Raw genomic sequence first — 25,884 nt, 5'->3', positions numbered from 1 at the left:
TGAAATCCCGGTCGTCCTAGTGTTAAACAGATGGGGGAATTATCTCGCTGGCGTCCCACCCTACAGTGTTGGAGGGTGTGACGTCCTTGCTCCTTCTGCCTGGTACGGATGGAGTCGATATGCTACAGTTAGTAAGAGTATAGTTAGTAGAGGAGTTAGTATAGTTAGCAGTAGTAGTAGTGCTGCCATTCAAGCGTCTGGACGACGTAGAGATGAAGTGTGAAGGGGAAGGAGTTTACTGAGCAGTCTTCTGGGGACACCTCACTGCTCCTCTGCAACGGGCACACATGCACATGGACCAGTGGTGAACATCGGTGGTTTGCTGCAAAATGCAGTACAACCAAACGCTGCGTCAGTGCAACGTTGCATCGAAGCCTCCGTTGAGGATATGACGCCCGGATGACCGGATGCATGGAGGAGACCCACTGAACAAGCGAGGAAAGTCAACATGGCGTGCTGTGCCGTCAGCCATGTTGCTCACAAGCAACGCAAACCTTAAATCCCAACAACTGCTGTCGACAAGCGCACCCTGAAACAAGCCGAGAAGCGGGCCTTACCTGCCAACGTCTTTTGAGGGTTGTCAATCAGAGGAGTCCTGAACGGTTTCATGGCTGCGGATCCATCAGCACAGTACATCCATCTGAGCCGGGGCCCTTTCTAGAACCAGAACCCACACACACACGTCAGCACACACACTTCAGGGTACACAATGGCCACACTGAAAGCTCGGCCCCACACTTAATTGATAATGGTTGAGAGACAATCGAACAATGGCGTTCGCATACCCAGAGAGAAGGGCCCAGTGTAGTGGCCATCATTAACGCGACAGTGACGGCGAGCCGGAGGAATGCTGACGCAGACGGGCTCCGCCACAAGGAAGCTATGTCAGGAAAGAAAGCGAGTCATGCGAGGATTACTTGCCCTGTCATCTCAAGACGACCGGCCCAGATGAGCGCTGAGCGGTCCGGAGTGCGCCCGTCACAGCAGACAGGGTCCAGCCTCGGCCTTATATGCCTCGCCGGCCACACGGAACACGGACACGCGCCCCAGAAACAAACGCCCGTCTCCCACACAGGAAGTGAGATTCTTAGACAGAGAAGTGAAATCTGCTGACCGTACTAAGTAAAAGCCTTGTGCATTTCCCCATCAGATATTATTAAACTACCCCACACTCTGAAACGGCTAAATGCAACGCCGCGAGCACCAGAGGTGTTGTCTATGGAAAAGGCAAAGGAGATTCCTGGGGAAATGAACCGGTTTTTCCGTAAAAGACTTAGACAATGTTTGCTGCCTCGCACACCGGAGCTGTGCAACCACACGTATAGTTGCTATTTAACCTCAGGACGACCACGGCGGCCATTGTGACCGTTTTGGATTTTCAAGGCTTAATAACTTTGTGGGAAAAGGGTACAGACCCGCCGCCTCCGGAATGCTCCTAAGATTGCATATATATTTGTAATAAAAAGTGTTTTAGATCAAACGCACAAACATTTACAAGAGCTACATAAAAACGACCATGGGCGGTCAAAATGACCGCCGGTTTTTAAACTCAATATTCTGTCAAGAGAAACACCCGATTGAGATATTAAGGCATTGCATATTGTAGCGAATTCGGGGGACAACGCAACCACAGGAATTGCCGCGGCCGGGAAGCGAACCTGTATCGCCCGCACCGCAGGAGGCATCGCTAACCGCTAGACTAAAGGGTCAGACCCGCGAGCCAGCGGGTCTACTTATCCATGCACGTTACACTACCCCCCTCCTTCGGGAAGCGCGTCCCCGCGCTTGAACATATCAGCTCCTTCACGCCTCAGGGCGCATGCGCTTCCGATGGCCTTACGGTCGCTCCATCCCACTTCTGACACCAGTGTAGCGAATCCGGGGGACAACGCAACCACAGGAACTGCCGCGGCCGGGAAGCGAACCCGTATCGCCCGCACCGCAGGAGACATCGCTAACCGCTAGACTAAAGAGTCAGACCCACCAGCCAGCGGCCAGCGTGTCTTCTTATCCATGCACGTTACACTATGATAGTATGTCTGTTAGGAAACGACTGACACCAAAATTAACATTCTAACAACTATAATTTACTATTTTTAAACAATTTAAACTTCAGAGAGACATGGTCGAACTTGAATAGCAAAATTGAGAAAGTGAAAATATTACCTGAAAAACCAAACGGAAAACACATGTGGCTAATCTAACAAACGGAACAAGGCCTATAAAACTAAAACTAAAACTAAAAGTGACAATGTAAACTACTAATACGACACGTTAGTCCCTAACTAACGGGTCTGACCCTTTAGCCGAGCGGTTAGTGACGTCGCCTTGTGGTGCAGTACACCCCGTATCGAATCCCGCACCGGGCAAGAAAGTAACCGGTTACAACAATTCAAACCGTCCCAAACAACGACCGGAACTTAAAACCTACTGGAACCACCAGAGCGGTAGCCTCTGGCTAACGGTCCAGACCCTGTAGACTGGTTAACGTAGTCGCCTGTGGTGCGGGAGACCCGGGTTCGCGTCTTGGTTGCGGCGGTTCCCGGACTGCCCCCCCCCCCCAATTCGCTACAACACAGACCTGCCGCTCCTAAAACTGCGTAGGTTTGCATTAAAACTTAGTTTTACAACAACTGCACACACCAAGTACGTTATGATAAGCTCTACCCTAAAGAACCGCAGCCGGTCAAAATGACCGCGCGTCATTGTGTGCGTCACGTCACTATTTATGACGTGTTTGTTCGCGTCATTTCCTTCGCAACGTTCAGTTTGTTTTTTTTTTTACATTTCAGGTGTTATAGGCCCTGTTACGTCTGTTTGATTAGCAGCATGTGTTTTCCGTTTGCTTTTCCAGGTAATACGTCTAACATGTCTGGTTACAGACGCACCGTGACTCCCACCGATGCTCTGCAGTATTTACAGGCGTTGGACAGCGGCCATTTTGAATTGTTTTATAAAATGTTCATTTTGGTGTCAGTTAGTTTCCTAACAGACGCACTAACACATGTAATGCATTAATATCTCAACTGGGTATGTATCTTGACAGAATATAGAGTTTAACAACCGGTGGTCATTTTGACCGCCCGCGGTCTTTCTAGGTAGGAGTGAAATCCCGGTCGTCCTAGTGTTAAATAGATGGGGGGAATTATCTCATTTACTCATAGGCATGCCGCTTTCATAACCAGCCGCACTGATTCAGAGATGAGGAGGGTGAAAGGAGGCGGTTTCCCAGGGTTACCAGCCCTTCAACCTGAACCGGCCGCCTCCCTCCATACCCGACCACTCCCTATGCAGAACAGGCAGCACTGGAGACATTAAATTTTATCACATGTGACATAATGAATAAGCCACACCCACAGTTCAGTCACAATGGCCTCTGAAGACTGTGGAGAACATCATATATAATCTAGAAATATGGCCCCGCGGGACAGGAAGGAAATGAGCCTGTCTTATGAAGACATGAGTGGACCTGGCCCATTAGAGAGAAGGGGAAGTGCCATGCTACCAAGTGCCTAATGAGCAGGTCATAGAGCTAATGACGTTATGTTAGGAACAATGTCCTCCAGTGTATCTGCTTTTAGCCATGGCCAACACCACGAGCTGTTAGATGGACAGGCTAAACTCTGGGGTACTGCTAAAGAAACAGCCACAGACACATTTCCAACTTGGAGTAACACGTGGTCCCATGTCACACTTTTATTGAAAACAAAAACACTGAAGTTAAAAAGTGTACAGATAAGGAATATAAAGCAAGTGTCACACGACATTCAAGGTATCAGAAGAATTTCCTGCTAAAACACAGTTTCGTTATTTTTACGAACAGCTCCAGAGCACTACCACATTACACCCATACGTTTCTTGAAAGTTGGTTGGTTCAATACAGCTCAATAAGTTCACTAACCACATATGTATATAGACCCCCCACCCCCAACTTTTTCTCCCCAGCTGTATCCGGCCAATTACCCCACTCTTCCGAGCCGTCCCGGTCTCTGCTCCACCCCCCTCTGCCGATCCGGGGAGGGCTGCAGACTACCACGTGCCTCCTCCCATACATGTGGAGTCACCAGCTGCTTCTTTTCACCCGACAGTGGGGAGTTTCACCAGGGGGACGTAGCACGTGGGAGGATCACGCTATTCCCCCCCCCCCAGTTCAAACAACAGGCGTGCCCCGACCGACCAGAGGAGGCGCTAGTGCAGCGACCAGGACACATACCCACATCCGGCTTCCCACCCGCAGACACGGCCAATTGTGTCCGTAGGGAGCCGGAGGTGACGACACATGAGTCCACATAGTTAACGATAAGTATCCTCATAGCCCGTTTTTTTGTCAATTATACATTAAAGTCTACCCTATATTTTGAATTATAGCACTATTCCAACATGTTAGCTAGTGTAAATTTCAAGTACAAGGTGTTATATGACAGTAGCCACAGTTACTGAGGGAACTAAGAAGGATATCGCCACGAACGTGTTTCTGCAAGGACAGGTGACCCTGTAAACTTGTGCCTTTTAAAGGTGGGAAGGAAACACATAACTCTTGGAGACAACGAGTTTTAAAGAATGACATTTTCAGGAATGTTTAAGAACGACAGCGTCTAAATGTCTATGGAGGCCTTGTCTTGCCCTGTCTGTCCCCTACCAACCTGTCTTCTCCCCTCCAGCAGAAACGAAATGACTGCAACCCACCGCTGTAGGAACGACCTCTGACGGCCAGAAGCTTCACACTGTCTGAAGTAAGTCGTGGTTCCCACGGCAACTGCGTCGAACTGTTCGGTCAGGAGCCACACCTCCCAGAGGAACGTCAAGGCGTTCATGATCGCCATGACCGCCACCCAAAACTCCGCCCCCAATACTGTAAGCCAGGACGACCAACTGTGGTGGGATCCCAGGGCCATCCTTCCGTACAGGTAGCTTGTCGCCGTGGCAACAAAGAGAAGGTGGGCGATCACCATGGACAGGATGAAAAGGAGGAAGAGGCGGTGGTTGCCTCTACCGATGCAGCGGTTGAGGAAGAGGCAGTGGTGGTCGTAGTCCTTCACGCACACGTCACACAGCTTACAGTGTTTACTGTGGTCAGGCTGAAAGAGCTGGGCGGGGGGGGGGGGGGGCAAGATGAAGGCGGCAGAACGGTTAGCTGGTGTGTTTGAAAGTACACAAGTCAAGGTCAAACAGGGAGGAGATTAAATGCATACAGCAGATCAATAACTTCCATCTAAACGGCCACCACACCTACAACTCTGACCTGCCAGAAGCTGCGGGAGCTCAAACGTCCTGGTGGTCTAAATCCATGTTATGCCCTCTAAACCACAGCCAAAGACCTCTGACGTGATGATTCCAATCTGATTCCTTTAAAGCCCCCCCCCTTTTTTTCCCCCCTCCCCAATTGGACTTGGCCAGTTACCCTACTCCCGAGCTGTCCCGGTCGCTGGCAGACTACCACATGCCTCCTCCGATACACGTGGGAGTCACCAGCCGCTTCTTTTCGCCTGAGAGGGAGGAGCTTCGCCAGGGGGACATAGCGCGCGGGAGGATCACGCTATTCCCCCCCAGTTCCCCGTCGAAAAAGTACCCCGACTGACCAGTGGAGGCGCTAGTGCAGCGACCAGGACACACACCCACATCCGGCTTCCCACCCCGCAGACACGGCCAATTGTGTCTGTGGGGACGCCCGACCAAGCCGGAGGTAACACGGGGATTCGATCCAGCGATCACCGTGTTGGTAGGCAACGGAATAGACCGCTACGCTACCCGGACGCCTTCCTTTAAAGCGCTTCTGGATCAATCTGGTTTTGTCACAGGGCACAGCTAAAGATACGCTGCAGCCACGGTCTGGACGTTACGCCATCCTTCTCTGCGGGAACAAGAGCTCCACCTTTAAACGTGCCCGTGGGCGTATCGGCTGTCACCCCTCTAAATGCTGCCGCTTTTAAAAAAAAAAAAGACGTCACGTCAGCAGCGGATACTGCCACGACCGCATACGGCGTAGGCCAGAAGGGAACTGGGGTCTCGGAGGAGACACTTGCAGTGATTTAAACGAGGCCAGGCTACGTCATGCTTTAATTACAGCGGCATTTTGAACCCCGGGATTGTAGCTTCAAAGCGCACCAAAAAATCCTTTCCACAGATCAAATATAATACACAACTGTGGTACCACTGAAAACAAGGTGGAGGGGGGGTGGAGGCCACCCTTTTTCACCCCTGTGCATTTTCCCATCGAGATGAAACATGGCTTGATCTGGGATCCTGTTATTTGGGCATCAACACCCAAACCCCTGCCCACCCATATAGTAAAACGAGTAAAACCATTAGGAATTACTACACAAGTTTTGTGTTTTTTTGTTTGTTTTTTCGGCACATTACCATACAAATACTACGTACGTCTATTGTGTAAAAGGTGTCCCTATAATATTACTGCGCTGTAGTACACGATTATACGGTTTAACATGACGACAAAACCATACCTGGTCGTGCTGCACTTACCTCACAGTAGGGGCAGAATCTGTGGGCTCTCTGGTTTTGCTCCAACAGGTCAGCGATACAGGAGAAGCGAGGATCGGAGTCAACTCGGTCCAATGTCCCGGTGTCCTGAGTCAGAATCTTACAGAACAAACCCAGTACCAGGGAGAAGTGGATCATCGACACCTGGACCAGAGCACTGGCAGGCCAAACACGTGCACCGAGTTAAGGTGGACATAGAGGATAATCTTGGGGTGCTGGCATCACGCAGGGAGAAACAGGGGGGAACCCAGACACGCAGCACCACTCACAATATTGTTATTCACGTCGGCACCAGCAATGATAGGATGACGCAATCAGAGGATCACAAAAGCCAGTCTGGTCAGGACGCTTGAGCTGGCCAGAAAGACGTGTCGTTATCGATTATTTGTCTCTGGCCCCTTACCCGTGAGGGGTAATGATGAGATGTACAGCAGGCTCACAATCAATGAACCGCTGGCTGGCTCGTTACTGTAATGAGCAGGGATTCGGCTTGGTTGATAACCGGCCTTCTTTCTGGGGCCGCCCTTACCTGCTGAAAGTGGACAGCATTCACCCTACTGGGGACGGCGCCGCTCTTTTGTCTAGCAATATAGATAGCTGTCTATGTTTAGTTTGACACTAGGGGCTCACCATTCAGCAGGTTGCAGGTGATTAGAGAGCCTGCTAGGTTTAAACCTAGTGCGGATGTGGAGTCAGCTAGCTTAGTTAACGTGTCTAGTCAGGGAATTTCTCCTAGTGTAGCTTATCAGCCTGACAGCTTGGTCTGTAGCATTGAGACCGTCTCCCTACCCTGCTGCTGTGTTACTCCCAAGCTCTCCTCTCCTGAATGTGCGAATCACAATAATCTAATAATGATTCCCACCACTGGTGTTGGGTGAAATGTACCTAATAATCTACAGAACCAAACATCTAGTGTGATCACGAGTGTGACCGCACATTGGTCAAAGTGTTGGTCCTCAAAACTGTCAACTTGGACACCTTGTCGTACAAGGTGTCAACTCCCCATTAATATTTCATCTACTGGAGGCAGCACGGTGGCGCAGTGGTTAGCGCGGTCGCCTCACAGCGAGAAGGTCCTGGGTTCGAGCCCCGGGGTTGTCCAACCTTGGGGGTCGTCCCGGGTCGTCCTCTGTGTGGAGTTTGCGTGTTCTCCCCGTGTCTGTGTGGGTTTCCTCCGGGTGTTCCAGTTTCCTCTCACAGTCCAAAGACATGCAGGTCAGGTGACTCGGCTGTACTAAATTGTCCCTAGGTATGAACGTGTGTGATGGCCTGGTGGCCTGTCCAGGGTTTCTCCCCACCTACCCCCCAGTGACTGCTGGGATAGGCTCCAGCATCCCTGAGAGCAGGATAAGCTGTTTGGATAATGGATGGATGGATTTCATCTATTGGTAGCTCTAAAGCTCTGCCTACTACTGATCACTTCAACAAGATGCTTCAATTTGGCTTCATAAATATCAGACCACTGTCTACCAAAGCCTTACTAATAAATTATCTGACTCTTGAACATAGTTTCGATATGATTGGGACACGTGAAACGTGGCTGAAACCAATGTTTTCCTTCCCTTAAGTGAAGCTTCCCCACCCGACTATACTTATGCCCATGTAGCGCGGGCAAATAAACAAGGTGGGGGTGTTGCCTTAATATGGAAGTCTATTTTTAATTTAACTTTTAAATTTGAATCTAAATTCGAATCTTTTGGTCCACCTCCCTCAGCCACAAACAGACTGCTTCGGTCCACATTCTCACACTCTACCAACCTCCTGTTCCTCATTCTAATTCTAGGTGATTTCAATATTCATCTGAATAAGGCTGCTGATCCTCTAAATAAAGCCTTTCTGGTGCTTTTTGATACTTTTGGGTTCACTCAGTTTGTTCAAGAGTCGACTCATTGCAGTGGTAACACCCTTGGTTTGGTTTTATCTAAAGAGATAGCTGTTTCTGATCTGAGTCTCTTGCCAACCACCTCTGCTGTGTCAGATAATTTTCTCATCAAATTTGAAGGTTTATTGGTCTGTCCTGTTAATGTCGGTGCAGATGTAATTGCCAGTCGCCACATCGGTCCCTCCACTCTAGCTGCATTTGGAAATTTCACTAGTGACTCAAATGTGGCCCTCTCTAGTCTCGATTCAGCCGCAACTCTCACTACCAGAGCTAGGCGACTAAAGAGGCCTACACCCTGGTTTACCGACGAGACACGTGCTCACAAGCGGCCCTGCAGGAGACCGGAACGCAAACGGTGAAAATTAAAATGAGAAGTTTTTTAACCTATCGTGGCACGAGTGTTTATTGAAATAAAAGTGTGCTTCAGCTGCTGTAACTCTCGCTTAATCAGTATTGATAAACATAATCCCACATTTCCCTGACGCTGTAGCTAAATTTACTAAAAAGCAGCCGTCTATTTGCTGCTCACCGTTCAAGGCCCACGAGTTTCAAGACTTTTTCTACAAAAGTTTGATGAGATCATAAACGAAATTAGTTTTTCAACTCCAGCTACTCCTGCAGAGTCTGCCTTACCAAATCCATATCTATATAAAACGAGTCACTGATGGTCCCCATTGTTTACAGCTTATGAGACTATCTCTCTTGATAGTTTGAATAAGCTCATGTCAGCTTCTAAACCAACTGCTGGCCTACTAGACCCTTTACCAGCAAAACTTTTTAAAGACATCTGGCCATTCCTGGGACCTATAATGCTGGACAGTTTCATAATTTATCACTTACTACTGGCACTTTTCCCAGCAGTTTTAAGACAGCTGTGGTCAAACCTCTACTTAAGAAACTGCACCTCAGGGCGTGCAGGTAGCATAGCGGTCTATTCCATTGCATACCAATACGGGGATCGCCTGTTCAGATCCCTGTGTTACCTCCGGCTTGGTCGGGTGTCCGTACAGACACAACTGGCCATGTCTGCGGGTGGGAAACTGGATGTGGGTATGTGTCCTGGTCACTGCACTAGCGCTTCCCTCTAGTCAGTCCGTTCAGGGGGGAGGGGGAACTGAGGGGAGTTGTGTGAATCTTCCCACACGCTAAGTTCCCCTGACGAAACTCATCACATCACTGTCAGATGAAAAGAAGCGGCTGGCGACTCCACATGTATCGGAGACATGTGGTAGTCTGCAGCCCTCCCCAGATCGGCAGAGGGGGTGGAGCAATGAATGGGACGGCTTGAATAAGGTAATTGGCCAAGTACAATTGGGGAGAAAAGGGGGGATCCCCCCAAAAAAGAAACTGCACCTCGATCTAGGGTCTCTTAATAACTATCGACCAGTTCCATTAAAGTCCTTAGATGTTTCAAAATGCTGCTGCTAGAATCCTAACTAAAACTAGAAAATTTGACCATATCACACCAATTCTTGCCTCCCTTCATTGGCTTCCTATCCATGCTTGATCAGACTTCAAGGTGCTTCTGCTGACTTATAAAATCCTAAATGGGCTGGCCTCATATTTGTCTGATCTCCTTAAACTGTACATTACATCTCGAGCATCCCGCTCTCAAAATACAGGGATCATGTGTGTACCCAAAGTTAAAAAGAATCAGGCCCCATTCTTGTGGAATAACTTGCCTGTAGCCATCAGACAATCAGAGTCTGTTGAGTCTTTATAATCCAAACTTAAAACTTATCTTTTTGCCTTAACCAACAATTAGCTGCCTTTAGATTACTTTACTACTTATTTTACTACTTACTTTAAATACATCATGACCTGTACTGCATGGTCAGTTTCTGTCTCAATAAATTACTAAGCACTTTCCTGCCGATGAGATCATAGAGTATAGATTATTGACTATTGTCAACTGTTTTCTTCTTTTGACATCTTTTCTCTCTCTCTGAATGATGTCTTCTCCTTTCGCTTCTTCCATGTATGCGAGTCTTCCTTGGTGTGCATGTGTAGTCTGTCCTCTTCCCAGGTCTTTATGGTGACAGTGGTTGCCACCTGGACACTACTTAGCATCCCCCTCATCACATCCCCCCTTTCCCCTCAAGTGTACTTGGTCAATTACCTCTCTCTTTTCTGAGCCGTCCCGGTCGCTGCTCCGACCCCTCTGCCGATCTGGGTAGGAGGGCCACAGACGACCATATGTCTCCTGAGATACATGTAAAGTTGCCAGCCACTTCTTTTCACTTGAGAGTGAGGAGTTTCGCCGGGGGGACGTAGCATGTGGGAGGATCACACCATACCCCCCAGTTCCCCCTCCCTGCTGAACAGGTGCCCCGACCGACCAGAGGAGGCACTAGTGCAGCAACCAGGACACATACCCACATCTGGCTTCCTACCCGCAGACACGGCCAATTGTGTCTGTAGGGACGCCCGACTAAGCCGGAGGTAACACGGGGATTCGAACCGGCGATCCCCGTGTTGGTAGGCAATGGAATAGACTGCTACGCTACCCGGACACTCCCCCCATCACATTTTTTTATGTATCTTATAAATCCATATAATGTTGCTATCCTGTTTCAATGTTATATCCTTCTCTCACTCCGATGTGTGACTGTTTTCCTTGTCTCTTCTCCCGTGTATGTGAATGGGGTGATGTTTTTCTCTCTTGTGTGCATGTAGTCTGTCCTCCTGTCAGGTCTACATGGTGATGGTGGTCACATGGCTGAGGTCCTGGGCTGTTACTGGACTCTGCTTGGCATCCTCCTCATCATATTCTTCATATATCTTATCATTCCATTATAATTCTGTTATCCTCTTTCAATGTTGTATTGTGTAAATTGTGTACATACAACATCCACTGCATGTCTGTCCATCTTGGGAGAGAGATCCCTCCTCTGTTGCTCTCCCTGAGGTTTCTCCCTATTTTGTCTCCCTGTTAAAAGGGTTGTTTAGGGAGTTGTTCCTTATCTGATGCGAGGGTCTAAGGACAGGATGTGGTATTGCTGTAAAGCTCACTGAGGCAAATTTGTAATGTGTGATAATGAGCTATACAAATAAAATTGACTTGACTTGACATTTTCCAATACACCAAGTCATACACGGGTAACACAGTCAAACATCATTTCTTCAAAACATTTTCACTGGCAGAAGACATCACATAACACATCTGCGTTAAGGATATTTAGCATGATTTTTCCATAAAAGCAGAGCAGGGAATGGAACAAACCAGCTATGAGGGTTCCCAGGTAGATGGGGTTGGGTAACCTGGAACAAAGATATTTGGCGTCTGAATGCTTTGTGAAAAAAAAATGGCAAAAATGTTTAAACGAGGAACATACACGAAATAATTTTAATCAACGCATCTCTCTGTGTAGTGTTATTCATTCAAACCTTTGGTAGGTGGTCATGCGGTGATACTGAGTGAAGATGCTTCTAGCAAGCCATGGGAAGAGCAGGCCACAAATTAGCCCTCCGTAGCCTCCCAACATGGCTGCTATAAGTAAAATGGCTGCTCCGCTCAAGGCTGGGAACAATAGTGTCCAATAGTACAAGACTAGATGTAAGAAACACAAGTCATCAGCACACAATTGTATGGAGGAACAGACACATACATAGAGTGCTACCTCTACCACTGACATCCTTGTCATCACAAATATTACTGCTTCCATTACTAGTTTATTAAAGTGAGAGAGTTATAAGTACCGTGAGACTCTTTAGGCTTGTGGTGTATCGGTTCGTTGATGTAACGACTCAGTAGTTTGGTGAGTTGCTGATGTCTAGGAAAGAGATATCGACAGATTAATCAATATAAGGATCCCAAGGGAAGAACAGACCTCTGGAAAACAAGAACATCCATAGTACAGGTTTTAACAGTACCAAGGCGTTATGGCTATCCAATGCAATTTCCTGGTTATTGTTTTGCCAGCAACTTCCAAGGACCACATATTTACCGAAATGTCTTCCCCTGCTTGCTGAGGTCCAGAGGCGTTAGGCCGCTGTGGTTTTTCTGATGGAGCATGATATAACCTGCTTTCTGAAGCAGTGTCCAACACACCTCCACGCCTCCTCTCTCCGCAGCAACGTGGAGCGCCGTTCCCCCCTGCTGGTCCACCGCATCTACTGCACATCTCTGGAAAAGACCAGGTTAGAGCAGCGCTTCTTCAGGCGGTCCTCTGGGAAACTCCCATTTCTGCTGGCTTCCTATCCTGACAGAAGTTCTAACCATCTAATTAGTGTTTAGACCTGACACAACAGGTGAATGTAATTAAAGATGAACAGTGCTGCTTTTGGCCACAACTCGCACAACTGAGCAAAGTGCCAACAGAAACACTAACATTATGGGATTTTCAAGCATGCATACAAGCAGGTATGTGCATGCTGTAAGCATGAAGGTGTGAAGAGGGCTGTCTGGCTAATGGTAATTTCAGGGCAGTTTACACTTTGTGACCCTCATTCACATTACTTTGTTGTAGTTGTGCTGGGTCTGATGATAGAAACATAAAGCTATACACCGATCAGCCAAAACATTAAAACCACTGACAGGTAAGTGAATAACATTGATTATCTCATTACAATGGTGCCTTTCAAGGGGTGGGATATATTAGGCAATAAGTGAACAGTCAGTTGTTGAAGTTGATGTGTTGGAAGCAGGAAAAATGGGCAAGCGTAAGGATCTCAATGACTTAGACAAGTGCCAAATTGATATGGCTAGACGACTGAGTCAGAGCATCTCTGAACACAGCAGGTCTTGTGGGGTGTTCCCAAGTATGCAGTGGTCAGTACCTACCAAAAGTGGTCCAAGGAAGGACAACTGGTGAAAACCAGTGATGGGGTCATGGGCAACCAAGGCTCACTGATGCGCTTGGGGAGCGAAGGCTAGCCTGTCTGGTCCGATCTCACAGAAGAGCTACTGTAGCTTAAATTGCTCAAAATGTTAATGCTAGCGATGACAGACAGGTGTCAGAACACACAGTGCATTGCAGCTTGCTGCGTATGGGGCTGCGTAGCGCCAGACCAGTGCCGATGATGACCCCTGTCCACTCTCGAAAGCTCCTACAATGGGCACATGAGTGTCAGAACTGGACCATGGAGCAGTGGCTAGCTCAGTTGGTAAGAACGTCGACTTTCCGTGCTGGAGATCAGGGATTCAAACCCCGGTGGGGGACAAGTATCCAGTAAGAGTCCGTGGCTTAAGACTCCTAAGCCAGCTACCTCGGACATGAGTGAGAGTACATGAATAGAGTCATACCAGCTCGGACGTCACCCGAGTCAACAAGGTCCGCGTCAGGTGTTGGGGAACCAGGGCAACCTGATGAGAAATGGACTACTGGAACAAGACATTCATGGACAAGGGCCGAGAACCTGGAATTGATGGAATGCTACCATAACAGCTGGCTGGGTCTGATGAATCACGTTTTCTTTTACATCATGTTGACAGTCAGGTGCATGTGCATTGTTTACCTGGGGAAGAGATGGCACCAGGATGAACTATGGGAAGAAGGCAAACCAGCAGAAGCAGTGTGAGGCTCTGGGCAATGTTCTGCTGGGAAACCTTGGGTCCTGGCATTCATGTGGATGTTACTTTGACATGTGCCACCTACCTAAACAGCGTTGCAAACCCGGTACACCTCTTCATGGCAACGGTACTCCCTGAGGGCAGTGGCCTCCTTCAGCAGGATAATGTGCCTTGTCACACTGCAAAAATTGTTCAGGAGTGGTCTGAGGAACATGACAAGGTTCAAAGTGTTGCCTTGGCCTCCAAATTCCCCAGATCTCAATCAGATCGAGCATCTGCGGGTTGTGCTGGAAAAACAGGACTTGAAGGATCTGCAGCTAACGTCTTGGTGCCAGATACCTCAGGACACCCACAGAGGTCTTGTGGAGTCTGTGCCTCGACGGGTCAGAGCTGTTTCGGTGGCACGAGGGGGACCTACACAATATTAGGCAGGTGGTTGTAATGTTTTGGCTGATCGGTGTATAAATGAAAACACCTGTACTGGGTTATACATTATGTTGAGACACAAAATTTGTGATCACAGGCAGAGCAGAGGGCGACAAAAAGTTGGCTTTTTAACATTGCAACGAGGAGGACTAATCTTTACACCATTTCCGTAAAACAGAAGTACATCGGCCATGCCTGCAACTTGTGCCTTCAGTCAAATGAAAGGTGGGCGCTTCCTCTCCACGCGGCTGCACCGACACCCGGGTATAAACACTGGAGCCTTCTAAATACTATAAATTGAGATTTTCCGCCCGTCCTCGAAGCTAATAACTTTGGTCAACATAGTCACTGGGGTCTAACAACACATGAACAAATGTTGTTTGCATGGAAAACGCCACAGTTCAGCGTCAACTTCCTGGCTGAAGAGATGTCAGCTGTTCAGCTCCCCATAGACTGGCTTGAGCACAGCTAGGGTACAGCACAGCCCATGAGCAAGTGAGTAAAGAGTGTGTGATTGTGTGAGGGTGCGAGTGTACGCACTCACTTCAACGGGTGCATGTATTTACCCACCTGGTCTCTGAGTAAGTAGCGGACCACCTCCGTGTTGCCGGTGGACGCTGCCAGGTGAAGGGGTGTGACCTGGTACATGTCTGTGTCAGAGAACCGGAACATTCCCGTTTCCCACAAGTAATGCATGGCAACACTAACAAAAACAACACAGAATCAGTGTGTGTGTGTGTGTGTGTGTAGCATGTTTGTGTGCACCCGCATGACAAAAATGAAGATTAAAAAAAGTTAATTTTATGATGTGTTGTTTGAAAATAGGCCTCATCAATGTTATTCACAGCGACAACAGAGAGCGACATTTTCAAATCAAGCGGACTCGTTGACGCCAACGTCTCCCCTGTAGCCGAACCCAGGCTCTTTTAGCACGTGCTGATACCAGCGTTGCATTCAGAATCAGAATCGTGTTTGTTGGTGGCCATGCGGGTTTGCACATGCACGGAATTCGACTGCGGTTTCGTGGCTCTCTCGCTGCACTTAACATGGAATAACAACACCGCAACACAACAATCCTCAGATGTGTACACAGGGATTGACTTATACAGGTGAAATATGAGGTGATAAGGTGCGATGGTGCAGAGAATATACCAGAGACGCTACTCATGGGGGCACGTAAGACGGGATTCAAATTCTTTAAATTGCGATAAAAACTAATACGTCAGAATACTGCAGCCATTTTCTACACAACCGACTGTGAAGACACTACAGCTACATAGCAGTGCCCAAACCACCTATCAGCAGAATTAACCACAATGTCTTGATGCATGTTCAACAGTCCAGTGAGGAATACCACAGAAAGTCGAATCAGTTCACACAGCACTGGGGAATAGCTGCAATCACAGCGTCGTACGATGGCGATTTGTGGACGGCACCTGGGTTAAAATTAAATGTCAGGATGTAGCACATTTCACTGACCACATGAACTCCGTGGACAACCACATCAAGTTCACCAGGGAGGATGTGAAAAAAGACAGGTCAGCCTTCTTACACCGAAAGTACATTTGGTGATGGGGGACATCCGATTGCTGAGGTTTACCGTAAACCAACACAAACTGATCAGTACTTAAGGTTTGACTCTCATCATCCACCGGAGCACAAACTAGGAGTCATGAGGACGCCGGACCGCCGAGCTGACAACGTCCCCGCCCACACAGCGGCCGGGGAAGGGGAGAAATCCCACATTAAACAGGCCCTGGTTAAGTGTGGTTATCCCAACTGGGCGTTTGTCAAAGACGGGAAGACGCCCAAACAGTGGACCAGCCGATCGAGGAGAGGAGAAGGACAACAGCTGTCTGAGCATAAACCAGTTGTGATTCTGTATGTGGTGGGGGTGTCAGAACAGTTGAGATGCGTATTTTCTCAACACCGCATCTCAGTTGCTTTCAAGCCCCAAGACACACTGCGCCAGAAATTGCTCCACCCCAAGTATCGGGTCCCCTTGGCACAAACAGAGCAATATAATGTATGCCGTTAAGTGCTGGGAGGATGCTGTGCCTCGTTCATCGGGGAAACCAAACAGACGCTGCCAAGAGGATGGCACGACACAGGGGAGCTAATGTGTCAGGCCAGGACTCCACAGTCTACACCATCTACAGACCAGTGGCCACTCTTTCCAGGATGAGGACGTGCACATCCTTGATAGGGAGGAACGCTGGTTTGAACGGGAGTCAAAGAGGCCTTCTACGTGAAGAGGGAACGACCATCCCTGATCCGGGGGGGGGGGGGGTGCCAAGAGTACATCTGTCACCATCTTACAATGCTGTGATTGCAACCATTCCCAAATCCTCTGTGAATAGTACACATGGCCATTGACACTCTAGTTAATGGTCACGGTAATTTGCATATGAACCCGGTCGTTGGTTCCAGTTGTTCTGCAGCTGTATTGCTTGCAAGGGTCAGTCGAGACCGAAGAGGTCACGTAGATGGGTGACGAAACCTCTCTCTCTCAATAACCGTTGTGTCCAAATGAACTGATTCATTTTTGTGATTTTCTTAGCCGGATTATTGAGCGGGCATAAAGACGGACACACACACACCGTGTCTAGAATAAAGTTACATCCCTCTAAGGTAATTTGAGTATTGGTGCACATCTTTACGGCCGTCTTCTGCACTTACATGCTGCCCCCGGTCACCGCATGGTGCAGGCAGGTTTTCCTTTGCAGGTCCAGGATTCGCAGATCAGCCCCGTGTTGCATCATTTGGTGCATAATATAGATATTCCCCTGCCTGAAGGGAGCGCAAAGAAACAACCTGTTATTCCACGTGAATGAGAAGGCATAGGCGGACACGGTGTTGCCTGTTTGGAACGGGGGCCATGTAACTAACCTGCAGGCGAAATGAAAGGCGGTCTGCCCTGCATCACATGTCAGGTTGGGGTCAGCTCCATTACTCAGGAAGAGGTCGACCAGCCCACGGTTACCGTGAAGGGCGGCGCAGTGAAGTGGGGTAAAACCGCCCCAGCCTGGATAAAAAAAAAACCAAATACATGCACACAAAAAGGGCTCGAGGATGCTGAGATTCAAACTTCTTACTCACTATCATGTTTGACTCTTTTGTCGTTTTGGGCAAACGTTACCCTGACACCCTCAAGCCTCCTGACCCACTGATGGTTTAAAACCACCCAAACGCCATTGCTTCGCTTTTGTTGATGGTTGTCCATATCACTTCCGGCTCTGCCCGGATATGATCGAGCTGGCCGAGTTGGAATGCGGAAGAGAGTGTGCATAGAGTCCACTGCACACACAAAAAAAAGTTGCGAAAAAAAAACCAACACCTAAAATGACCACGAGCAGCCAGAAACGAAGGCTCGTCATGTGCGCGTCATGTCACTGCTGATGACGTGTGTTATAATAATGTAAACTACTAATAAGACACCCTAGCTAACGGGTCTGACCCTTTAGCCGAGCGGTTAGTGATGTCGCCTTGTGGTGCAGTACACCCCGTATCGAATCCCGCACCGGGCAAGAAAATAACCGGTTACATTAGTAGCAGCGCTGGGATCCGGAAGTGTGCAGATCCTCAGAAGTCTCTTCGGAGCGCGGGAATAACAAAGCGCGAGGGCGCACTTCCGGGAGAGGATGACGACTGTAAACTACTAATAAGACACGTTAGTCCCTAGTTAACGGGTCTGACCCTTTAGCCGAGCGGTTAGTGATGTCGCCTTGTGGTGCAGTACACCCCGTATCGAATCCCGCACCGGGCAAGAAAATAACCGGTTACATTTACTTTAATCAGTCAATCAAACTTTACAGTAAGTTAATATGTAAAGGAAGAAATCAGGTGTAAGGAGGCAACGATACGCAGTTGCGCAGAATTCAATTACGCCGATGACGCCATCAGCCGTGTCGGATGAGCCGTGACCCGTTAGATGGTCCACGACCCCCGGAAACCACACGTCTCATGTGGGGAACAGTAAACACGCCTGTCACAATGTTAAGACGACGAACTCACGGCACACATACGACACAGCACGACTGTGGGGCCTACGAGCAGGGTTTCAGCGCACGCAGCTAGCGGATGGACCGGATGGGATGGGGTGGGGGTGGGGGGTAGGTATGGGGGGTAGGTATTTGTTTCTTCACCCGGCTATTCCGTCCTTACCTTTCTGTCTGAGGAGCGATCGATCGCTCTGAACGAACTGCGCACACTGTTCAATATTCCCCCGCTGTACACACTCAAATATGCTCTCGCCAACAGCGGAGCACGCAGGCATCGGACGCATTATTGGGATTCCTGCGGATCAGCCGCCCCTTCAGAGCGTTCCCCTCTCCCCGCGGTGACACCGCTCCTCAGCCCAACTGCGGGGGGGAGGGGGGGAGAAACATGCCTCTCGCAGAGCGGTGGCGGGTCAGCTATTCAAGCCGGAGTAACGGGATCTTTCATTGTCCCGAACTGATTTGACCGGGGGGGGGGGGGGGGCACCGCGCGTCGACCAGCCGATTGGCCGCAGCTTCCCCGCGTGACCGGCGCGTCATCCGAACACGTGGTTCCTATAAATAAGCCGACGTCAGCGCGCTTCGTCGGCACAGGGGTTAAGAGTCGGTTTTAAGTGGAGAGGGGTCCGCCGTACGGCGCGCGTGCAAAGAGGTCGCAGACGCTGGGCGGACTGCGGTCTGCTGGTTTACATGTGAGTGCGCTAAGGGGGTCGGAGAGGACGAACGCCAGTTTATAATCCCGTATTTAGTTATTTTTTGTACGCAGCATTTCTTTTGACGGTAGCGCTCAGCAATTGATTTGGGGAATGTGACGTCATCAACGCCACGAACCCCCCCCACCACCACCCCGGCTGCTGTTCGTCACTGCTGGGCGTTATGTCACGTGCGGTCTGGGAACCACGTGCCCCGTTCGGCTGCGCGTTCCCAGGTTGGACGACGTGTTTGCCTGAACCGGCATGAAACCTATGGGGGGGGGGGGGGGGTCGGGGGCAGAGGTGGAAAAACCCGGTCCAGAAAGTAAGAACCCTAACCGTGTCTTTACTCCATCCATTTATTAAACCGGTTGATTTGGGAAACTAGTCGGCGCAATCTGATGGTTTAGAACGTGGGTGGAGTAAAGACACGGTTAGGGTTTTTACTTTCTGGACCGGGTTTTTGCACCTCTGGTCGGGGGGGGGAGGGGCGTTTGGAAACTTGAATGGGAGCGCCTGGTTCACTGTACACGTCATTACTCATCTAGCGGCGCTCGCGCTTCACTTGGGTCGGCGCTCATACCCACGTTTTTACTTTTTATACTTTCGGAGTTGCGTTTTTTAATCGAACCTTCCACATCGCTGTCTCTTGCACCTCGCAGCGAGCGTGTCAAACTGCCCAGTCAGATTCCCCGTTGCGTCACCGACCCCACGTTGCGTCGCCGACCCCACGTTGCGTGACCGACCCCACGTTGCACCACCGACCCCACGTTGCGTCACCGACCCCACGTTACGTGGCCGACCCCACGTTGCGTCACCGACCCCACGTTACGTGGCCGACCCCACGTTGCGTCACCGACCCCACGTTGCGTCACCGACCCCACGTTACGTGGCCTACCCCACGTTGCGTCACCGACCCCACGTTGCGTCGCCGACCCCACGTTGCCGCCATGCCAATAGAGCTGGCTGATTCAACAAGGGAGCCGTCGCTCCCATGACACCTTGACCTAATTTGCATGCCTAGGCCGCTAAGATTCAGTTGAAATCCGTCCATCCGTCATCCAAGCCGCTTATCCGAGCAGGGTGGCGAAATAGACCAAGTAAGTGGGCAATTAAGTCGCAAGTAGGGTCTATTGAAATTCCAGGTCATAGGTCAAACCTTGGAGAAGTGCCATTTCTGAGTTCAATAGAACAATTAGAGTTGATATTTTGGGTGCAGCAACAAGGTCCTGGGTTCGAGCCCCGGGGTCGTCCAACCTTGGGGGTCGTCCCCTGTGTGGAGTTTGCGTGTTCTCCCCGTATCTGCGTGGGCTTCCTCCGGGTGCTCCGGTTTCCTCCCGCAGTCCAAAGACGTGCAGGTAAGGTGACTTGGTCCCCGTCTGCCGCCCAATGACTGCTGGGATGGGCCCCAGCATCCCTGAGAGCAGGATAGGCGGTCACACATCAACGCAGGCCCATTTTCTTTCCAGGCCCCATTTCCCTGCAAGGTTTTTACGAATCCACACAGGGGCGCTGTTGAGTTATACTTGCATTTTGCTGCGACGCAAGCAACAATATTTGTCTCTAAATCCCATTGCACGTCTGTGCATTTGTTGATATACGACAATGATCCTAACACGAACCCTCACCTACCCACCGTCCAATCACTGACACATCAGCATCAAACTATAATGAAGACCCTGCGGTGACAATTAGCGTCTTACAACAACAAAATGTAATTGCTCGTTTGTTGCTTTTTTTAACAATGAATCACGGAGTGGTGTTAGTGTGACTCATATGATGTCAGTGTTAAGTGACAATACTATAAAAAGCCGAGGGGACTTTTCTCGGGATTCAGAGTAGGAGGGGCCCGTCTGTAACCAGCCAAACAACAGTTCTTCACTTCTGCTTTCTCCAAGGAAGTAAGGCACATGATCCAGGCCAGCTGATGCAAACTGCTCTCCTTGTGCAAAGTCCAGCCTGCTTGATGCAGATTAGTGAGAGGTGGGTGGGTTCAGCTCTGGGTCTGCTACAGTAGTCCCCTAAATCATGTTTGAGCGAGTCTCGGCTCGCCCGGTCTGACATGGGAACAGAGGCAGAGGCACCAGATCACCGGGCTGGGACACAACACAACTGATAGGATTTTGCCCTCGTGCCAGGGGACTCCCAGATGGCTCTCACTCCACCACAGGTAGGTACAGTGCGGCAGTGTCTGTGTGTTGGGGGGGCTTATTCCTTATGAAGGCCTGGCAATGCTTAGGGAAGGTGCAATAAAGAATGCACTTTCACACTTGATCATTCTTTCTCTCTGCCCCCCCCCCCCACACATGTCCAACAGGTTTTCAAACCAGGAAACTAGTGTGTATGGAACGTGAGCTTGCTCTCGGCTGCCGGTTTGAATGCATCTCTCTCATTGCTGTAGGTCACTGGCTCGGGGGGGGGGGGGAGCGTTCCTCTTCCCAGTCCTATGGCGTGACACTCGCTGTCACGTACAACTTAAAAACTCCCATATTAAAGCTCCCGCATGAGCAACTTAGTCTCTTTTGGGACTTTGCGGCGGTTTTCTAAATCTCCAGATGCTGCACGTGCATTTTGAGGGCAGAGTGCCTGAAGGCAAAACTACATCTGGCGTGTCATATCTGTAAGTGTCCGATTACGATGGCGTTGGCTTTTGCTCAACGGCACCCTGCAAAGGAGACATCTGGTTTTATTACCGTCATCCTGGCGTCCCAGTGTTTTTGCCAGCAGTGATTAGCCTACATAAGTCACCGTAAAGATTTGCAACGTGATTTTCTGCAAGGCCTCAGGGAGGAGTCACGGGTGCCAGAGACAGACACGCTCCTGCTTCTGACCACCTTCACATGGAAAGAACTTGAGCCTGAGTGACACGCCGCCGCCATGTTGTCTGTCCCGGAGTCCTGATGAGCTCCCCACCCAGGCAGAGTTTTTCACTTTTTGGGACGCGTTTCGTCTGAGGAAGATGTGGCGTGTATGGGAGATGTGACAGCAAGGTACATCCTGTGCCTGGCACCGAGTTAAAGATTTAAATGTGCGAGACAGTAGGGCTGGGCAATAACTCAATAAAGTCTCTTATCGTCTTTCACTGTTGTGTTATCAGGTTGAAGTTTAGATAGTTATATCGGCATAATGTGTTTGGTAGTCTCATTTAATGATAATGAAAATCTATTACCTGAACTGTCGACTTCCCTAAAATCTCTCACAAAATGAGGCCTGAAATATCTGAGGCAGTATCATTTGAAAACTAGTATTGGTTGGATATCATACTTTTACATTACCAAACATTTCAACACGGTGAACCTCAGCTGGATTCTTAAACGTGATGTTTTTGCATAAGATAGATGTTGCAGAGGACGTTGTTTCATATTGATATCATATATCATTCCAAATGACTACTGTCACGATGAGGTTTTCAACTATCGCCCAGCGCTAGCTAAGAGTCCTATCAGTGAATGCCATCGAGTCACCACAATCAACTTGTAAACTAATAATAGCATGCTCATGCTCATCATTGCATTTAATTTCAAAATATGTCACGTCCTGTTTGAAACTATGACAGTGTGGTGCCTTCTCTCTCTCTCTGTTTACCAGGAATGGATGGGTGGCTTAGAGAGGATCAACAAAGAAACAGGAGAGCTGAGTGCTTCCGGGGAGTTGGCTGTCTCTGTAAAGATAAAGGAGGAGGACGGGGATGTCACAGCGGCTCCTCAGACTCTACAGGAACTCAAAGACCAAGTGAAGGAGCTGGGGTCATATCCATGCCCTGACCCCGACACCATACACCACCATATTCCCGTGGAGCAGAGAGAGGAGCATTTACTGAGAGTCCTACCTCTCTACATACAGGTACATATAAACATATATATATGGAAATTCACTAAGGTTTCTCCGCTAAGCAACAACTCCTCCTTTGAATACCATGTAATCATGGTTACTGCTCCTATTAAGCTATTTGTGGCTGTCATATACCACCCACCAGGGTGTCAACTGGGGAACTTTGTAGTCGAGCTAGACATGTTACTCTCGGCCATTCCTGACGATGACACACCACTGATTGTCATGGGAGACATGAATATCCTTACTGAAAAAACCCAAGCGACTGACTTCCTGTCTCTTCTGTCCTCCTTTGACCACAGACAGGGCACACACACACAAATTGGGCAATACGCTCGATCTAATTTTGACTCGGAAAGGCACCAGAGCAAATCTGACTGTCACCCCCCTACATCTGTCAGACCATTTCTTTATTGAATTTACGGCCTCCTTACTGGAACATCCTCATGTTCCTCCACAAAGGGTCTTCTTCCGCCAAAACCTCTGGTCCCTTACACTCAGCCAAAACCTCCGGTCCCTTACACCAACCCAGCTCTCCAATGAGGTCTTGGCTTCCATGCCTCCTCATAATGAATTGTCTTCACTCCCTGTCAACGAGGCTACAGACACACTCTGTTCCTCAATTTCTGTCTTCTAGCATCCAAACCTGCTCGTAATGCCCCCCCCCCCAGTCCATGGCTCACTGAGGTCATCACAAAGCAAAGGATGGGGCTCAGAGCGGCAGAGAGAAAATGGTGTAAAACCACAGTCCACTGACCTCAGTGACTATCAGCGCCTCCTAGTGACATTCTCCTCCTTAAAAACAGCTAAGACCACTTACTATCAGAACAAGATCTGTGGTGACACTGATGCTTGAAAAATTGTTTTTTTTTGCTTTTAACTCACTCCTTAATCCACCTCCTCCTCTGACCTCCACTCTGCTCACTCCTGACATGTTCACCTCGTACTTTACTGATAAGGTTTCTGCCATCAGTAACCAGTTCTCTGAGGCTGACTAACTCTGCCGTTGCTGGCTAACACTGCCTCACTCGCCTCATTCTCCCTCCTGACCAGGGAGGAAGTCCCCAAGTCTCCTGGACTCTCGTCCCACTACCTGTCCACTGGACCCGATACCATCCAACCTCCTACAGACCATTTCCCCTGCCCTCAAACCTGCAGTCAGACATCATCAACTCCTTGCTTACAACGGGTGTGTTTCCCACCACAAGCTCGGGTCACCCCGCTGCTCAAAAATCTACACTCAACCAAGCCCAGGTTGAAAACTACAGACCAGTTTCACTCCTAGCCTTTCTTTCAAAAATACTTGAGTGCACGGTCTTTAATAAAGTCTCTGAATTCCTTTCTGAGAATAATCTGTATGATCTGAATCAGTCTGGCTTTAAGCGGGGTCACTCTACTGAGACTGCACTCCTGTCGTTAATGGAGTCACTGCGTTTGGCTAGAACTGCTGGTCAGTGGTCATCTATATTGCTGCTAGATCTGTCAGCTGCCTTTGACATGGTTAACCACCAAATCCTCTCCACACTCACTGAGCTTGGTATCTCAGGATCTGCCCTCTGCTGGTTCATGTCCTACCTCTTGGGGAGTTCTTTTACAGTATTTTGGAGGGAAGAAGTGTCCAAAACACACGGCTTATCCACGGGAGTACCTCAAGGGTCAGTGCTCGGTCCCCTTCTCTTCTCAATATACATCACCTCACTTGGTGCAATCATCCGCTCCCATGGTTTCTCATACCATTGCTATGCTGATGATACCCAGCTCTTCCTATCATTCATGCCAGATGACCTCACAGTCTCAGCATGGATATCGTCATGCCTTGCTGATAGCTCTGCATGGATGACAGAATGCCACCTTCAGCTTAACCTATCTAAGACTGAGCTCCTTGTCATCCCAGCCTTGCCATGCAGTGTCTTTGTCCATGTCTACATCTGCGTCTAAGTTTGTGTCATCGTTTGAAGTTTTTATTTTGATCTTCGATTTTTTTGTTTTTTTCGTTTGATGGCTGGGAGAGCTGGCGTTGGATTGGCTGAGAAAGCGTGGTCTGCTGTGTCCTGTGGGCCCAGGGACGACGGCCCTGCTCGGAGCTGTGCCCGAGAGGAAGCACCCAGGGCGGTCTGACAGGACACAGAAGCGGGGCAGGCTAAGCTAACTGCTAGCCCATGCAGACCAACAGTTCCGACAGTCATCCTGGCTGGCGCTCGTTCTCTGGAAAGTGGAATTTTTAGACCGTGTTGCACTGAATGGACTTTTGTTAACTGTTTGTGTTTTTTGTTTTTGTTTTGGTGGTGTCATTTTTGGAAATGTTTACGTTTTCATGTTTTGTGTTGTACTGCTGTGGGCTGGATGAGACAAAATTTCATTTCTTTTGTGTGCTCAAGTACATGATAGAAATGACAGTAAATTGTTCTTGATTCTTGAATCATACATATATGTAGTGGTGGGACTAGACTGCCTTCCACTCCACAACTCTTGGTCTTTCTCACATTACTTTTTAGTGGGGACGTATCGATACTGGTATTGAAAATTGGATCGATACTCAGGCTAAAGTGGAATGTCAGTGTCAGATTTTACCCAAGACTAAACTCAGTACCAAAGACCATGAGTTATGCGTCCTAAGTAAAAGAAAAGTGGCTTAATTTACTACATTGAAATCCTGCAGTTATTTAATGATTGAAAAAGAAACGATTCTGTCCAATGACCCCAAACTAGCGGTCTAATTTCCACTGTTCAGTAAAAATAATGGGTATTGGTGGATGTATAAGAATAATACTTAGAATATGTATCGGCTGTGGAAAAGTTATATCTGTGTATTTCTACTTTTTGATCATGAAGAGTTGTGTTCTGTAAAAGTAGTCAGTCTATTTGGCGGTGAGGGGGGTTGTCTGTCTTTTTAGTTAAAAAAAACCAGAAGACAAAGTGGAAGTAACCATTTAGAAAGACCCTTAAATAAGCAGGAAAGATTAAGGGGAAATGAAATTGGAAACCGTCACCTGAAACGGGACAAGAAACCTGGACTGTCTTCGATTTGACGTCAAGCGGTGGTCG

General features: G+C 48.9%; 2 protein-coding genes across 2 annotated transcripts in view; one reads left to right on the top strand and one right to left on the bottom strand.

Annotated features, from left to right (window-relative positions):
* Positions 1–3,670: 3,670 nt before the first annotated feature.
* si:ch211-223a10.1 (palmitoyltransferase ZDHHC17) lies at positions 3,671–18,747 on the bottom strand. Its single transcript, XM_056292022.1, has 10 exons — positions 18,483–18,747; positions 17,208–17,343; positions 16,998–17,108; positions 14,889–15,021; positions 12,328–12,506; positions 12,080–12,153; positions 11,768–11,930; positions 11,559–11,641; positions 6,481–6,671; positions 3,671–5,087 (listed from the first exon to the last, which is right to left on the bottom strand). The coding sequence occupies exons 1-10, from the start codon at positions 18,601–18,603 to the stop codon at positions 4,596–4,598; spliced, it is 1,683 nt and encodes a 560-aa protein (XP_056147997.1). The 5' UTR covers positions 18,604–18,747; the 3' UTR covers positions 3,671–4,595.
* Positions 18,748–21,088: 2,341 nt separating this feature from the next.
* Positions 21,089–25,884, top strand: part of wdfy4 (WDFY family member 4) — a 97,554-nt gene continuing 92,758 nt past the window's right edge. The window contains exons 1-2 of the mRNA XM_056291505.1: positions 21,089–21,178; positions 22,597–22,851. Coding sequence (XP_056147480.1) covers positions 21,158–21,178; positions 22,597–22,851 — 276 coding nt within the window. The 5' untranslated portion in view covers positions 21,089–21,157. The remainder of the gene's footprint in view (positions 21,179–22,596; positions 22,852–25,884) is intronic.

This window comes from Lampris incognitus, chromosome 13 (genome assembly GCF_029633865.1).
Source record: "Lampris incognitus isolate fLamInc1 chromosome 13, fLamInc1.hap2, whole genome shotgun sequence".
In the NCBI taxonomy this organism is placed as follows: Eukaryota; Metazoa; Chordata; class Actinopteri; order Lampriformes; family Lampridae; genus Lampris; species Lampris incognitus.
Note: the sequence above shows the minus strand (reverse complement) of the source record. Positions and strands in the feature narration are given on the sequence as shown.

Excerpts from the sequence above, each read along its gene's own strand:
- si:ch211-223a10.1 (XM_056292022.1), bottom strand. The coding sequence starts at position 18,603 with ATGCGTCCGATGCCTGCGTGCTCCGCTGTTGGCGAGAGCATATTTGAG. Across the intron at positions 17,109-17,207 it reads GCCTTTCATTTCGCCTGCAG|GCAGGGGAATATCTATATTA; the intron begins GTTAGTTACATG and ends CGCTCCCTTCAG. Across the intron at positions 15,022-16,997 it reads GCGGTGACCGGGGGCAGCAT|TGTTGCCATGCATTACTTGT; the intron begins GTAAGTGCAGAA and ends TGTTTTTGTTAG.